General features: G+C 32.4%; 1 protein-coding gene across 2 annotated transcripts in view; it reads right to left on the bottom strand.

Moving 5' to 3' along the window:
* LOC118189915 (rRNA methyltransferase 1, mitochondrial-like) overlaps positions 1-16039 on the bottom strand; it is a 69470-nt gene that overhangs the window by 4330 nt on the left and 49101 nt on the right. For both annotated transcript variants that reach the window (XM_035360630.2, XM_085810396.1), the window contains 3 exons: positions 13935-14028; positions 13704-13839; positions 8634-8753 (listed from right to left, as the gene is read on the bottom strand). In XM_035360630.2, coding sequence (XP_035216521.1) covers positions 8634-8753; positions 13704-13839; positions 13935-14028 — 350 coding nt within the window. The remainder of the gene's footprint in view (positions 1-8633; positions 8754-13703; positions 13840-13934; positions 14029-16039) is intronic.

Genomic DNA, 16039 nt, shown 5'->3' with positions numbered 1-16039 from the left:
CAAACATATTATAAAATACACTGCTCATCAAAATTAAAGAGATACTAACAGTAAAAAAACTTACTCAAAAATGATTAAAAACAATTTATACAATTATACAATATTATTTAACATAAATTATGTTTGCCAGTCAATTAATCTCAAAATATTACAGTCAAATTAATGGAAATTTTCATATGATGGAAGTGATAATCTCCTTTTTTTGCAACAAGTTTTTCTTTAAAATGGTGTGTGTTCACATTTGGCTGAGGTGCATTTTGATTCCATAACATTTGCTAAATTATTTGAGTCTTACATAGGCATAAGCTACATTGGCAGATGCCTATTTTGTCAATTTTTCAAGGGCACCAGTTAAGTTGTTCTGAAAAATGACAAATAAATAAAGGTACATTGCTTTGAATTATGAATATGTTTTATTTATACAGGGCACCAGTCATACTGATAACCTAAGACTGTTGTATAAATAAAAACTGCATGTAGGCCGAATGGATGATGCATAAACAATCATGGCCTAGAACTGTTTATTTTTCCCACCATTCTTTCCTTTTACAAAATGGACCATTTTTTATAAAGACAACTGAATGAAAAATATAGTTGTAAAAAGCAACAGGTTAAATAAACTAGTGATGAATTGCACTGAGGAAATATGCCAATAAAAAAAAAGCAGTTTCTTATAGCTGAAATCTTTATTGCAAAGGCAATGACCCAATCATCAGTCTATCAATGCACAGTGAAACCTGTAATATAGTTTTAAATCTAGAAAATATTGCCAGTGATCATGAAAAAAGTTATTAAAAGTGAAAAGATTTCAGTTGAGATTCACTTCTTATGGGAATTCTCAAGACAGCAGTTATAAGACTTGACAAATGAAACTGTATCTGAACAAGAAATTATGTCTCACTATAAAATTAAAGGGAAGGTATAGCCACATAAAATAAAATTGTTTAAGCAACTTACCCTAAAAAAACAGGATGTTAAAAAAGATCAGAAAGTGTTCAGATTGTAAGAGTTGCTCCAAAAGGCTCTTTTAAAGTTTAATTTGCTTTACCAATGGAGATTATCAATAGAGATGGCCCAGGTAGAATAGCAAAACATTTTACAGGATACCAGATAATACACATATAGATTAATATGGGAACATTATATATCTTCTGTATACTTGAAAAATGAAAAAATGTTTTTAATTAGTCTACAAGGTATTTCTCCCACTTTCTTAGCATGCCTTCGTGGTGTAATGGTCTACATGCTGGGCACGTGGTTCGTGCAGAGGTCTGTGGTTCGATTCCCGACGAAGGCGTTGCTCATTTTTCATCTTGCCTGCTTTCACACACACACCAAAAAAAAAAAAAAAAACTAATGTCTCTACAAGTCCTATCATGAATTAAATGCATTTTTATTTAAATGGACCAGATTAAAAAGTAAAAAAAAATATATATTCTTAAGAACTGCATCTATTGCTTTTGAAACAGCTTAGTTTCTTAATCAATAACAGAAAGATTCAATTAGTAAGATAAATACCTTACATTTTCCTAAATGGCAACAGACTTAAATGAAAAGTGAAACATGCATTTAACAGTTTTTATGAACAGCACTCCTTTACAGCTTCTAAGGGGTTCCAAGATTTTGTTCACATATAGTAACCAGTTCTAGGACCTCCCTCAGAGATATGCCGCTCAAGGCGGCCATTTTTTATAATTCCACTCCAAACTATAAAACTGTATTGAAGGAAATGAGATCTTTCATGAAAAAGCAAATCGCCAGCAAACAGTTACACAGCCAAATTCTTCTAGGCTCTACTGAACACTGTAAGGTTCTCTGTATTAACCAATTATTATGATTCTGATCTGTACTCTTAACTTCTTTTTTTTTCCATATTCCACACCAGAACACAGATTTGCTTTTAGAGTATATAAACTGAGGTTTTTGAATCTGAGACAAAGTTTCTGGCACTTGAACCTCACTATTAGAATTCCACCAGCTCTATCTCTGGAAGTGATTATTCAAGCTTTTGGACTCTCTTGCAGCCAATACTTCAAACTTGCGTGCCAGTAAAAATAACTGCATCAGCTTGTAGCTTATGTTATTAAAAGTACAGTCTTTAACTATGTTATCAACATTTAAATTTATTTAACTTTTATTGCTTAGTTTAATTCAGCCACGAGTAGTGATTTTTAGTCAGTAATACAAGTCGTGCCTTTTGGTAAAAGTTTAGATTAAATAAATGGAAAGGTCATTAAACCTTCACAAGTCTGTCATACTATTTAAGACATAGTGATAACTCACTAACTCATCAATAGGGTTGTGGAACTTAAATTCAGTTTCCAGATAAATAGATGATATGTTCTTTTGGAAGCTCCCTTTGGAAAATTAAGTGAGTAGGACACAAATCGTTGATTTTTCCACATAAATCCAACTCATCAGACCTTTATGCAGCAATAGAAGGACTGTACGAAAGGTTCATTGGAGGCTCGTATGTAATGAGATATAGCTGGAGGGGTAGTCAAGTGACGCTACAACTCCTACACCTCCACAGACACGATTGCCATCAGGATTATCTTTCCTGTTTGAACTATACCTCCGTAGCTTAACCTGATGTTCTGGTTTCAACAGAGTTTCCTAAACTGCCAAGCACACAGGATGACAGATATTGATCAGGTGTTTGATGTGAATGAGATTTTGGTGGAAACTACGAAAGTTCCATGATATGAGAGTGGCCATTTATGAATGGTGTTTAGTCTTTCTGTGTTGCGTTTTGGTTTTGCGTGGAAGTAGAAGTTTGGGAATTTCTAGCCCTTGCTCTACTTCCATGTTATCTGAATCAAAGGAGTCTGAAATTATTTTATCAAATGAACTATTACTTATACTTCTTTGTTTGCTTTTTGCTTTTTTGATTTATTTGGGATTACTATTTCTGTTTTATGTATATCGAGGGTCGGTTTGTCTGTTTTCGGCTTGCTCACTGTGGGTTGGGTTTTAGGTGCTCGTGTTTGTGTACTAACTGAGGTTTGGGTACCGACAGATCGCGTTGATTTGGCAGCACTAGCAAAAAGCATCCTTGTTCGTGGTTGGTTGCCTTCGACTATCCTTCTGGCTTCTGCAAATGATATATTCCTCGCAATTTTAACAGCCTGAACTTCCTTCTCTGCTTTCCATTTGGGACATGAGCATGAGAAACCTACATGTTCACCCTTGCAATTTATGCACAGCGGGGCAGCAGTACATGTGTCACTACCATGGCCAACCATAGTGCAACGTGCACATGGACATGTGAGTTTGCCACAGCATGAGATCTTAGAATGACCAAAACACTGGCATTGGAAACATTGCATTGGGTTTGGAATGTATGATTGTACAGGACAATTGAGGCATACATCCTTAGGCAGATCAGGCCAAAGACAGGATCGTGTGTTTCGTGTCAACCAACTGACCTTCCTTACGCATCTTGATGCGCCTGGCAGCACTGACGTTTTGATAGGCTAGCTCGAAAAGAACTCTTCTTCACAAACAGACAGAAGGTCAACTTCCGACATTATGCCTCTACAAAAATTAAGTGTTGTATGTGCTGATACAGTTACATCAATTTGCCCTAACTTGGTTAATCGTAAGAGGGAGGCAGACTGTATAGCCGAAATTGTCTCGATAAGCAAATCTCCAGACCAGAAACGCTTTATGTTTCTTACTCATGAATGGAGGAATGAATATACTTGCGAATTACAAATTGTGATATCTTTTGGATTTTGCTAGATGGACTTGAGTCTACAACGAAATGGGGACAATTGTTAGGATTATTTGCATTTGCACCGGGACGCATGTTTTTACAGGGCTGTGGAGTCAGGAAAACTTTGGTGTAAAAGGTGTTGGAGCTGGAGTCGCTAAAAACAGGTCGACTCCAACATGTCCCAGTTTTCATTGGGCAGTTTAAATCTGAAATGAAATTTAAATAAATTGAAAAAAATTAATGACAAGCTGAGTTATTATTTTAATTTATGGACTGTACACATTAATAAATAGTTATTTTCTATTTTATTGACCTATTAATAAATAAATATAAGGGAGGAGAATGGATGTGATATTTGCCATTAGTGATTAAACTTATTTATTTAGTTACTTCATTTACTCAAATACTGTTGTTACAAATCTCACTGGTAAATTTATTTAAGCATTAATAGCAGCAAGAACTCCCAAAATTGATGCCATTCTTAGGAAGTAGCAGGAAAAGGAGAAATTATTGATCAAGCAATGCGATAAGGAAGGACATATTTGATGATAAAGAGGTTTTTAGAATTAAGAACTTTTTTAGGAGATGTAGATAACCATAATGTTTCACTAACACAAAGACTGTGGAATGATCTTGCAGAATTGGAAACTCTTCTTTCTACACTGTATATAGCCACAAAAAAGCTGCAATTTGAAGAATTGACAGGAGGTGAGAATGGACGAATGTGAAGTTTGTTCTTTCTGAAATGGAGCGTCTATTGCAGAAGGAATCATTTCTTCAATGAAGAAAAGAGAAAATAGTTTGCTAGACAATGAGATCTTGCTGGGTTCAATATATGTAAATCTGAAATTCCGAATTTTCTTGGATGACGAACAAATTAAAAAGGCAAAGAAAGCCACCTATGAACTTTCATTAAAAAAGAAATTATTCTCAGAACAATTGGAGAATTCGAATCAGTACAGTCAAACTTCGGATACTGCAAATGAGTCTCTATCATCCTTTTCCATTGATGAATTAGATTTTGAGAAATTTTTTGGATAATATTGAAAAGGCTAAGGCAAAGCTAATGAAAATAAAAACCAAGAGCCTTTAGATATCAAAATGAAAAAAAAAATGCAAACAAGATTTCTACATGGCCTTTGAAGAAATAGAGAAATATGATTGTGCTTGCAAGACACCTCTTTTAGAACTTATAAAAAATCTATCCTGAAAAATTAAAAGTAGTAGCCCTAACAGTAACAGCTCTTCCTCCTACTCAAGTTAATGTGGAAAGACTCTTCTCATCTCTGAAGTTTATCAAATCGAATCTATGCCATCAATTTTTTTCCCTATAGCATCTATTACTTCTTGTATATTAAAAAATAAGCTGTATCCTATGTGTATATGTTTACACACACACACATATATATAATATATATGAATGAGAGAGTCATTAAAATTCCAGGAGTCAGTCATTTTGTAGAGACATTAGGCATTTTGGAAGCAGGCAAGATGAAAAAGTTAGCAAACGCCTTCGCCGAGAATCAAACCACGGACCTCTGGAATACCTGCCCAGCATGCAGAACCATTACACCATGAAGGCACGCTAGGAAGGCGGAGAAATACCTTATATACTCCCCCTTTTAAAGGGCGACTGGGGTTATCCTTTTAAAGGGCGACCCCTTTTAAAGGGCCCAGTCGCCAAATCTGGGTGCGGAGAATCATCATCCAATAACCCTTTTAGTTCGAGCGCCACTGTAGAGACATTAGGCATTTTGGAAGCAGACAAGATGAAAAATTAGCAAATGCCTTCGCCGGGAATCGAACCACGGACCTCTGGAATACCAGCCCAGCATGCAGAACCACTACACCACGAAGGCACGCTAGGAAGGCGGGAGAAATACCTTATAATTTTTCCTACCGACTCCACAGCCCTGCTTTTTTAGCAGTAGATTGCTAAGAATTGTTGCTTAGAGTGACGGGACTGACTTCAAAGTCTTTGATTATATATACAGTACAAAGTCCGTAATCCGGACGTCCATTATCCGGAATGATCTATAATCCGGGCCTCAAAGCCACAAACTTTTTTTTGTATGCAGATGAAATCATTGAACTCGTTACTAGTGACCAATTATCTCCAGAACAAATTTACAACGCTGATGAAACTGGTGTTTTCTGGCAATATGTACTGTGGAATACCTTGGCAACCTCTACAGAAAAGGCTCCAACTGTGTCAAAGATTCCAAAGCGATACTAACAATTTTAGCATGCGCAAATGCTGCAGGAACACACAAGTGCAAATTTTTTGTAATCGGAAAACATGCACAACCTTGTACATTTAAAGGAGTAACGATTTTCCCCATTATATATCCAGCAAATAAAAGATCGTGGATGACACAAGCATTGATGAATGATTGGTTTGAAAATCATTTTATACCCGAGGCTCGGCGACATTTAAATTCGGTTGGTTTACCTGATCACTCAAAAATAGTCCTGATTGTTGACAACTGTTGGGTGCATACTTAAAGTTTTAGTGAAAGATAATGTATCTGTATTATTCTTCCCTCCAAATTGTACATCTATCATTCAGCCTATGGATATGGAAATAGTGCACGTGCTGAAATGCAAATATAAAGTAGCATTTTTAAAATCTATGTTAAATTTCTTGAACAATAGCAAGACTATTCAAGACATTTTGAAATTTTTTAGCATAAAATCTGCTGTGTGGAGCATCACAAGATCGTGGGAGGATGTGTCTCCAGATACGTTAAAAAATGCTTGGCATAATTTATGACCAGCTGCCATATTTCATGGTGAGAACGATGAAGATGATAGCCATGAATATGAAAGTTTTCGGACATCGCAAACTAAAGCTGAAATTTTCCAGTTATTGGATTTTGTAAAGAAATGTGGAGAAGCGGTAATAAATGAAGATGATGCAAGAGAAGTTTTTCATTGTGATGACAATGTCCCAATCATCAATGAATTAACGGATGGCAAAATCTGTAGTATGGTTCTAGATCCAGAAAATACCGCTTCCGATAGTGAAGAAAGTGACAGAGAGGTTATTGAAAAAGAAAAAATTTCGATTGACAAGTTAGTCGGTATTCTCGACCCCAATTACAGGACTTGAACAATGGAACTTTGTAACTGAATAAGAAATCATGTCTGTTTATAGAATTAAAGAGAAAGTACTAGCACAAAAAATGAAGCAACTTAAACAGCATACATTGAAAGAAATGTTTAATAAAGTAAACAAATAAATATTAAGCTTTTTTTTTTTTTTGGTAAATTTTGATACCCTTTAGATCATAATTGCTCTTTATTTCATAAATTACAGTTTCATATTTTTAATTGTATAATTTCTGCATGCCATCTTACCAGATTTAAACGGCCCCGCCTACCATAGAACCCAACAAGTGAACACAGAATCCTGTGCTAGGGCTAGCCAGACCTATATGCAAACTGAAACCCACAGTCAGCTTTCCCAAAAGCAGGTACCTTATACTCCTGAGAACTTATCCCCAAGCTACTGACAAGAGGACTAGTGACTAGCCGATTGACACCCGTGAGGACGACTAAGGTGCCTCCTATTTAGCTGAAGCAGAGGCCAAAGTAGTGTATTGGGGACAGTACCTCACCCCTCAACTACCAGGATCCTCCTTTCCAATGACATGGGTCTCCATACATGGCAAACACGTGGGCAGTTTTCTCGCCACTCGAAAACTAGAGACAAGGGCTGTTCCAATTTCTCGTGACAAGTCCCCAACCTCCGAAGAGGAAAACCACAAGGGAGAATGCAAAGGAAAAAGTATCAACTCAGAGGAGAGGAGACGGAAAAAAAGGAAAGATCACAGGGGCTCCAGGATCGTGAAAACTGTCTTACCTAGAAGATGATCTCCTGAAGGGCTAGGGTACCTAGGGATTGCCACACCCGTACTCACAAAATTGAGCCCCTGAGGGTAGGTAAGATTTTGAATTATTTCAACACTCAGAAATATTTTAAGACATTTTTATTAATCATCTTTCTAATGATTGTGAATAATTTCTTTCTCTCCTCATTCTATAAGTATTTTTCAAAAGTAGAAGATGGCAAACCAAATAATGCTACAAAGAGTATTTTGGATAAATTGAAATTTATCCAAAATATTATTTGTAGCATTATTAAATAAAAACAAATAATTACTAAGTTGAAAATTATGATTTGGGGTTTCAATGCTTTCTTCCTCTTTTAAAAAAAATAATAATGAGAAAAATGGGAGAAACACAGTTTGGAAATTTTTAATTTAATTTAAAAAAAATCGACTTTTGTAAGAAGCTTAATGTAAATATCATTAGCTTGTCATACTTCATATCGAATACATTTCATGTTTTAAAGAATTATATTTTAGCTTGCAGGATTTATATCTAGTTTGAGAAAGCCATCTTGAGAAGTAATAAAGGTACTTTAATTTTTATCTAGTTTGAGAAAACCATCTTGAGAAGTAATAAAGGTACTTTAAATTTTGTTTGACTGGTTTCTATGCAGACTTTAGTTTGACCCCAAAATCATTTTAACATCATCATGGACACAAAGGCAGTCATAACATAGAACTAGCTAACCTTACCAAGAGATAGTACCAAAAGACAGTCATAACAAAATTAGCTAAGGTGCCCCACAAAATTTTATAAATACTTTTATTTTACAGAATGAAGTACTTTTAACAATTCTGATGACAGAAGATTATTTTTAAATCCCGATTTTATAATCATGAATATTTTTAAGAACTGATTGAGTTATCAAGAATATTACTATCAACAGTTTAAACAAAAATACTGTTATTAGCTGATAGATATACCCGGTGATTCAATAATGAAGATTATTTTTAAATGTTGATCCTGGGATATAAGGAAATAATAGTGCTACTCAATAATAGATCAGAGGTCAAGATTTTACCTGCTGCAACAGATACATTCAATGAATCGATTCCTTTATGTAGTGCTTGCTTAGGATAAATGGAAATAAAATTATCACAGAGTTTTTTAACAGCAGATGATACCCCTTTGCTTTCATTACCTAAAATAATTTAAAATAAATATTCATACAACTACTCTTGCTAAAAATATCAATATGTTATAAACATAAAATTTATTACAGTGGTTCAAAAAGCTAATTTCATATATTGTTTTTTAAATAAGTATTTTAACCTATGTTAGAAAACATGTTAAAATAGTTCCTGCTTGATTAACAATTTAAACAAAGCATGTGAGGTCTATTTACTTACGGGAAGAGATGCTTTTATGGAGTACTTGTTATACATAGAAAAAACCATAAAATTACTCATGCAGCCAGCCCATTCACTAAGACTACTTTCTGCTGAAATATATTAACTGAATCTGAATTTAGACCAATAAATTGATTGAACTGGATCATATAAATAGCTCTTCTTGGATATCAGTAAACCACATACAATAAACTGAATCTTCTTTAGTATATTAAAAAGCATCTAATTTCTTGGACTAAAAAAATCAACAAAAAGGCAGTTTCTATTTTAGTTATTTGGTTTACTGCTTGCTCCTTTCAAATCCCATACTGTGTATGTGTTTATATACTCTTCCTTTCAGAATACTTCAATTCAGGGAACCTATTCTACAATCACTGGATTTGTCTACTACTTGAGCAAACAATATTGACTCAAACTAGTATGAACAGCCGTCTTTGACTTAATGGAGAAAGTGATTCTGTGGTCCTCAGTTGGTGTGCGGGTTGGTCCATTTGACTTTATTGAAAGGGGCCTTCAAGGAACTTTAGACCAATCACAATACAGACGAGTGACGAAATTTATAGCGCGCGCTGGCTGAATTTCTAGAAATATTCTCTCATGATTTCACTAACTCACACGCTGCATTTGTAGTTCGAAAAAATGTCACAAAACAGTATTATGACCAAAGCGCAGCAGAACATGCTGCTTTGTTATGTGAAAGAAAATCCCGTTTCTTTTTTTTTTTTTAACTACCCCGAAAGCTAACGCAGGAATTTAGGGATAAAATAAAATAAAGAAATGTGGGATACCATGAAATAGATAAGAGTAAATGAATTAAGCTTATTTAAAATCTTTTTAGAAATAAACAATTTTAATCATTTAAATTTATACTATGATTAATTTGCATTGCAATCTAATAGCAAACTTTTTTTTTTTTTTTTTTTTATTTTATTATTTTTTTCTTTTTTCGTACTTACATTAAAACTGTGTTTTCATGCAATTTATTTTACAGTAAATATTTCTTTAAGTAAGAAATTAGAAGGAAAATATTTATTTCTTAGTGTTTCTTCCTTTCTTTTATTTTCTGTTTCTATGAAAATTATTCCTTTCAGGAAAAGAAATTAAATTAATTTCTTTATTAGAGTATGGCTGATTACTGCTGCATTCAGCTATCATACATGTTTTATTTTAAATAATTTATTCTGTAATTAACATGAAAGAAAATAATTTTTCAATATAAAATATATAACCAAAATCATAATAATTTATTCTGTATGTGTGATTAATTCGTATTGCAATTTTTGTCATATATGTATTAGTAATACTTTCTTTAATATTGCATTGCTGTTATTTTAGTTTATTATATATATAAGAACTGCTTTTTTAAAATATTCTTCCTTCTCAAAAGATTTTATTCTGTGAAAATAATTTATACAGATAGTAATATTATTTTCACAATGGAAGTACTAAAGTAAAAATAATCAATGTAGGTCTCCTGCAGTTGAAGAAGTTCTTGTCAAACCAGCATTTTAACACTTTGACACATTAAATAAAAAAACTGTAATAATACTCAATATCTCTTTTACAATATAAAAATGAGAATCTGCTTTAGAGTTTGAAAAAAAAATTTTTTTAAATACTAATGGATTACAAAAGTACCATTTCATATACAAGCAGCTGCTAATAAGCCCAACAGCGGCTGAGCGGTAGAGTGGCTGAACACAGGTAATTTGGTCAGAGGTTCAAATCCCGCGAACGGGTTGGGCGCATCAGCGTTTTCGTGGCTTTCCCCATGTGTAACGTGTATACAAGCCAGCCAGTTTCCATCAGAAATTCCTCCCTTAGAAACCAGTTTTAAATCGTAATAAAATTACACACACACAGAAAAAAAAATCTGAAAGGCCTTCAGATTATATTATGTCCAAAGGAGTACTTTTTTAACGTTTTGCATGTTACCTTTATTTATTAAATATTATGTTCTTTGCATTTAAACCATAAAATTCAATTCAACAGCAATATTATATAATTTTAAAAGAGCATATCTTTAGAATTTCCGATACACAATCTCGCGTGCTAGAGATGAAAATGTTTTTTTGCTCTTTTCTTCACCCCCGCCCGTACAGTGTTGCCATTACTCGCTTTGAGATCATTCAGTTTCTTAATCAAACATTCATAAATGCTTTACAAAATATGAAAAGGTAATAAAACAAATTTCCAGTTCCGAATTTGGGCTTCTAGATGACCATATTCAAGTGAAGGTCTATGTTATTCAAAATTTGATGTCTGTAGGTACTGTTGTTTTTTCACAATGCAAGAAACATTTATACATTTATGCAGACTCTTCATTATTTAATTTCGGCGATAATATTTGGTGGCAAAAATTTGAAAACTGAAATGCCACAAAATGGTATAACGAAATTAATAGCCCTTCTGGGTTAGGCCCTTTGGGCTAAAAACTATTTTTAAAAGTATCACACTAGTAGTACTATTACTACTGAAAAAATATTATATATATTATATTTTATAGTTATATTATATTTTATAATTCCCCCTCCCCCATTTTTATTTTACAGTAGGTTGAATTTTGCATAATAATGAACGACATTCCTTAGTGTTCACAATATTGTTTGTAAGGTATTCCACTGTAATATTTTAAAACAAACTTAATTCTTGCTGTACATAAATCAAGTAGACGCTTCTCGGATGTCTATATTTTTATTAACTGAAGAAGGATTATGTCCTAGATAAATACTTATTATCTTCTACATTTCTAAACTATATAATTACAATATATACCTATAATTTCAGGAAAAGTATAAATAACGTTTCTTTCAGTAGAAATTGTGATCTTGTTTTCTGAATATGGCTCCAAATACTCTCTCAGTTCATCGCAAATTAAAATAACTATAAATTTTGGCAATCTGAAATATGCAATGAAATTATCTTCTAGCAGAGCAAAAGCCTCAGCATATTTTCTATAAATCTGCCGATTCAAATATCTACGACCGTATTCTTCATTTAGATACAAAAAAATTAGTGGTGAAAACACATACAAAGCCTTTGTCTACTTAGAATGTCAACTGGACAAGCCTGATTGACGACGTGGCAACACTTTTCCCCCACATTTACGACGACTTCGGTACTCAGAGAAAATGGGATGTCGGGCAGACCTGTTTTTCACTAGCAGCGACATCTGACGGCCCACAAACTGATGCCGATTCTCGGAGCGTAGAATAGGCGTACTAAATTAAAATGCATTTATCAAAAATAAAGCATGCTCTTTTATTTAAAAAATAAAGTACAATCTTTATGTTTCCTGACTTATATTTGTTTGTGTTATATATATTTCCTTCCTGATTTATATTAACTAAGTAATAAAATTTTATATTTAAAAATAGATCAAAATTAAAAAAAAAAAAAAAAAAAAAGGGGTGCTGAAAACACAAATTTATTGATGAAAATCATATTAAACGCTTTCAAATGAAAGATATTCTTGAATCAAATATAAGTGCATTTAATGTTATAATGCAATACCAGATAAATACAAGATCATACAGAAACATAAATTAGATCTTTAGTTATATGTTGTTGTCATGATAGATCCCACTCAGCACCACCAACAGTTGCAGGCAGCTGACAATGAAGATCTATTTTTAGCCTTATATGGTACTTTCTAATTAGTATAAGCACTGCATAAGTCTTTGGCAATATTTGAAATTTACACACAGTTTAGGAAACTAAGTTTGTCAGCTTTTGTGACTAAACTTGATAGGGGGGAAACAAAAACTCAAACAAAAATATAATATGCATAAAAGTCAAGGCTAGAATTAAAAATGATTACATTATATCTTTTTGGCTTGCTTTTTATTACATAAAGTAAATATTTAAAATTAATCCAAAACAATCTCTAGCTGCAACACAATAAATAAAAAATAGCTTCTCTTTTTCCTAGAGTGCTTTAATTTTCAATTTAATATGGTACCATATATTGTAACAGCCCAAAGATACATAATATATATATATACACTTTTTACATTTCTACTTTTCTTTAAATTATATATATATATATATATATATATATACATATATAGGATTCTATATATACGTATACAATTCTATACTGTATCTATATGCAATATGGAATCCTACTGGTACATGAAATTTTACAAATTACCCAATTAATTATTTAAGGAACTTTACACTGCATTATTAATGAACATGTATAGCAATTTTACTGTAAAATTTTCTCTATACAATTTTGTTTGAAACTATAATGCTACCTTTTTTGAAATTTTAGCCTTAGTATTTTATAATGTCTGTGAAAAAATAATTTTTATTGCAATTTGCCTATTTTAATCCTTTATTTTTTATGATTAATAAACTGTCTCAGCAATTAACAGATAATAGAAACTGCCAAGTTAATGCTGACAATAGTGAAGAATAATTAAATTGCTTTAGCTTGTTCATAAAGAGCATATTTATTTATATATTTATTAAATAACCAAAAGATAAAATAACTCAGCTTAAATCAATAGTATGGAATGAACAAAGAGGACTAAAATATAAAGCAGTAATCTCAATCACCATAAGCATAATATCATTAGTAGATTGTATAAAATTTCCTTTTCTTTAAGGCACAATGGATCAGCCAAAATCACATAATGTTCATAAGCATTTAATTCTGAATTTAATATGACAATGTATTAAAATATTTTTAAATATATAAATTATAAAAGTTCATATTTTATAAATATATTGTGTACCTAAAATTAGAATTGTAGGTTTAGATAGACTGAATTCTGAAACATCTACAACTGGGAAAGTGGATTCTGTATTTTCTTCTTTATCATCACAGTACGCTGTAGTACAAACAATACACCATCCTTCTGTTTTTCTAGTCTATCAGAATTAAAAAGAAAAATATATAATAAACTCTTTTGACCAATAAATTCAAATTATTTTATATGTCACTTCACTAGCATCTAAATAATAACCTTTATGAAATCTTCAAGTATCCTAATCTGATATATATTGATAACTTCAAGAGCACCAGAACTTGCTTTGCTGACAACTGGTGACAATCTGCAACTAAAACAAAATTTAATAGAAACTTTGAATTAATTACACAAATTTCATTAAAGACCAAAAATATGAATAAACCACCATTTGCTTGAGCATTAAAACTGTAATTACAATACTACATAGAATGTACATTAGATATAAACATGGTAACATGATGTTAAGAATGGAAAATTTTATTCAGATAAATAAATGTATGTTATTTTTAGTATCATGAATATCAAATCATTTTCTGAAAAAATGGGTAAATGACCATCATCACATGCAACACATTCCTTTCAAGCATCAGATAAATGCCTGAATTACATCACCCGGATTGTCAAATGGAATCTTCTCACAGTATATTGTATCTAATTCTTATTGTCAGCCAGTGATTAAGGATATAATGGCAAATGCAATACTCTTTACATACCCACCCCCCAAGAAAAGTAGTCCAGTAGTAGATACAATCTAGTGACCACACAATCATGTCTCAGTTTCTGAAATCTTAAAATCAAATAATTGGGAACACATATTGCTTGAAAACCGTCAGCTGGTAGGCAATCATCCTATCTGTTTTGAACCATGTATGCAGTAGATTTTATATGGCCATTTTGCAAAATGAAAGTTAATCGGTAGTTTTATCAAGAAGGCTGGTGTCAAAACTGGTACAAATAATATAGCTGCATTCGGTGGTGGAGTTTAAAAACAACAGAATTTAAGAACCTCACAAATTGTTACTCAGCTGTAAAAATTCTAGCATCAGCCACATATGGTAAGTTTCATTAGCTAAAAATGGCATGACTGTAAGTTTTCTGAAACAAATACAAGTCAATGATATCAAAATACAATGTTACATAGTAACTTACATGTTTGCCTCATAATAAATTTTTATGCATGTGGAATGGATTTTCACATGCCGGTTATCAAAATATGTTTGCAAGTGCAGGTAGTTAAGAATGTGCCTCACATGATATCCTGATGTTTAGAATCAAAAAGTTGGCTGATGATTCCCAGAAAGTTTGTGACAAATTTTCTTCAAAGTGTTTTTCTTTCATTGTATCAAATTTTAAGCACATAAGGACATGCTAAGCTCCATTTAAATTCTGACTAACAGCCTCTGGGCTTGTCTTGCTGCTACTTGACCGGCACCTTACATAAATAAAAATTCAGGTCATTATGGATGATATGGCAACAGGAGAAAATCAACATTTCCAATACCAAAATGACTCGCAGCCAAGGTCTTTGCTTTGCTATGTCTGTTTAGAGTCCTCTTAAAGTTCATTGCCACTTTCAGCTTCTTTAGCAAGGATCTTTTCAATCAATTAAAGATTTCTGTTATTCTAAAAAACTGCATGTATTTAAAATGTATAGAAGAAACTGCTAATTTTATTTCTTTAGTAATATCAGGACCAAGAATAAATATGAAATGGCATATGATCAAGGATAGTACCACAGCCAGTGTGGCAGAAATGTTAGAATTTAGTGAAGCATAGAGCAAAAAATCTAGGGATAGAAGAATAGAAAAATTTTAGAATTCAGGGCATGCACTGGGAAACAGAATTTAGGAGTAGAAAAAAATTTATAATTGAGGGAGGAACTAGGCAACAGAATTTAGGACCTGCAGATTGCATCAGGTGGGAAAATGCTTAGCACCAACCTTTGTATTGACATATTAGAGGACAGTATAGACATTGAGACATATTGGAGGAATCATATAGAATAGACAGATACAGAATAGACATATTGGAGTAAATTGTCGTTTTCTTTATTAATTAAAAAATTCCTTTCCACAGATGCCTGTTCATGGAACAAGATTAGAACCATTTTTACAAATTTCTATGCTTGTGTCTAGTGAAAAGAAGAGAAAAAGAAGATAAACATAAACATAAATTAAAAAAAAAAAAAAAAAAAAAAAACTTCTAGAAAATTCAAATAATTATATTATACTCATAGTTCTAAAAATTTTCCAGAAAATAGGAAATTCATCACAAACTTCCTGTAAAATATGCCCATTATGTTTTAATACCGTGAAGACATT

Source organism: Stegodyphus dumicola, chromosome 2, assembly GCF_044657685.1.
Source record: "Stegodyphus dumicola isolate Sdum_Otavi_A_Nest chromosome 2, ASM4465768v1".
In the NCBI taxonomy this organism is placed as follows: Eukaryota; Metazoa; Arthropoda; class Arachnida; order Araneae; family Eresidae; genus Stegodyphus; species Stegodyphus dumicola.
The sequence above is the reverse complement of the archived record's forward strand: the minus strand, read 5'-3'. Positions and strand labels throughout refer to the sequence as shown.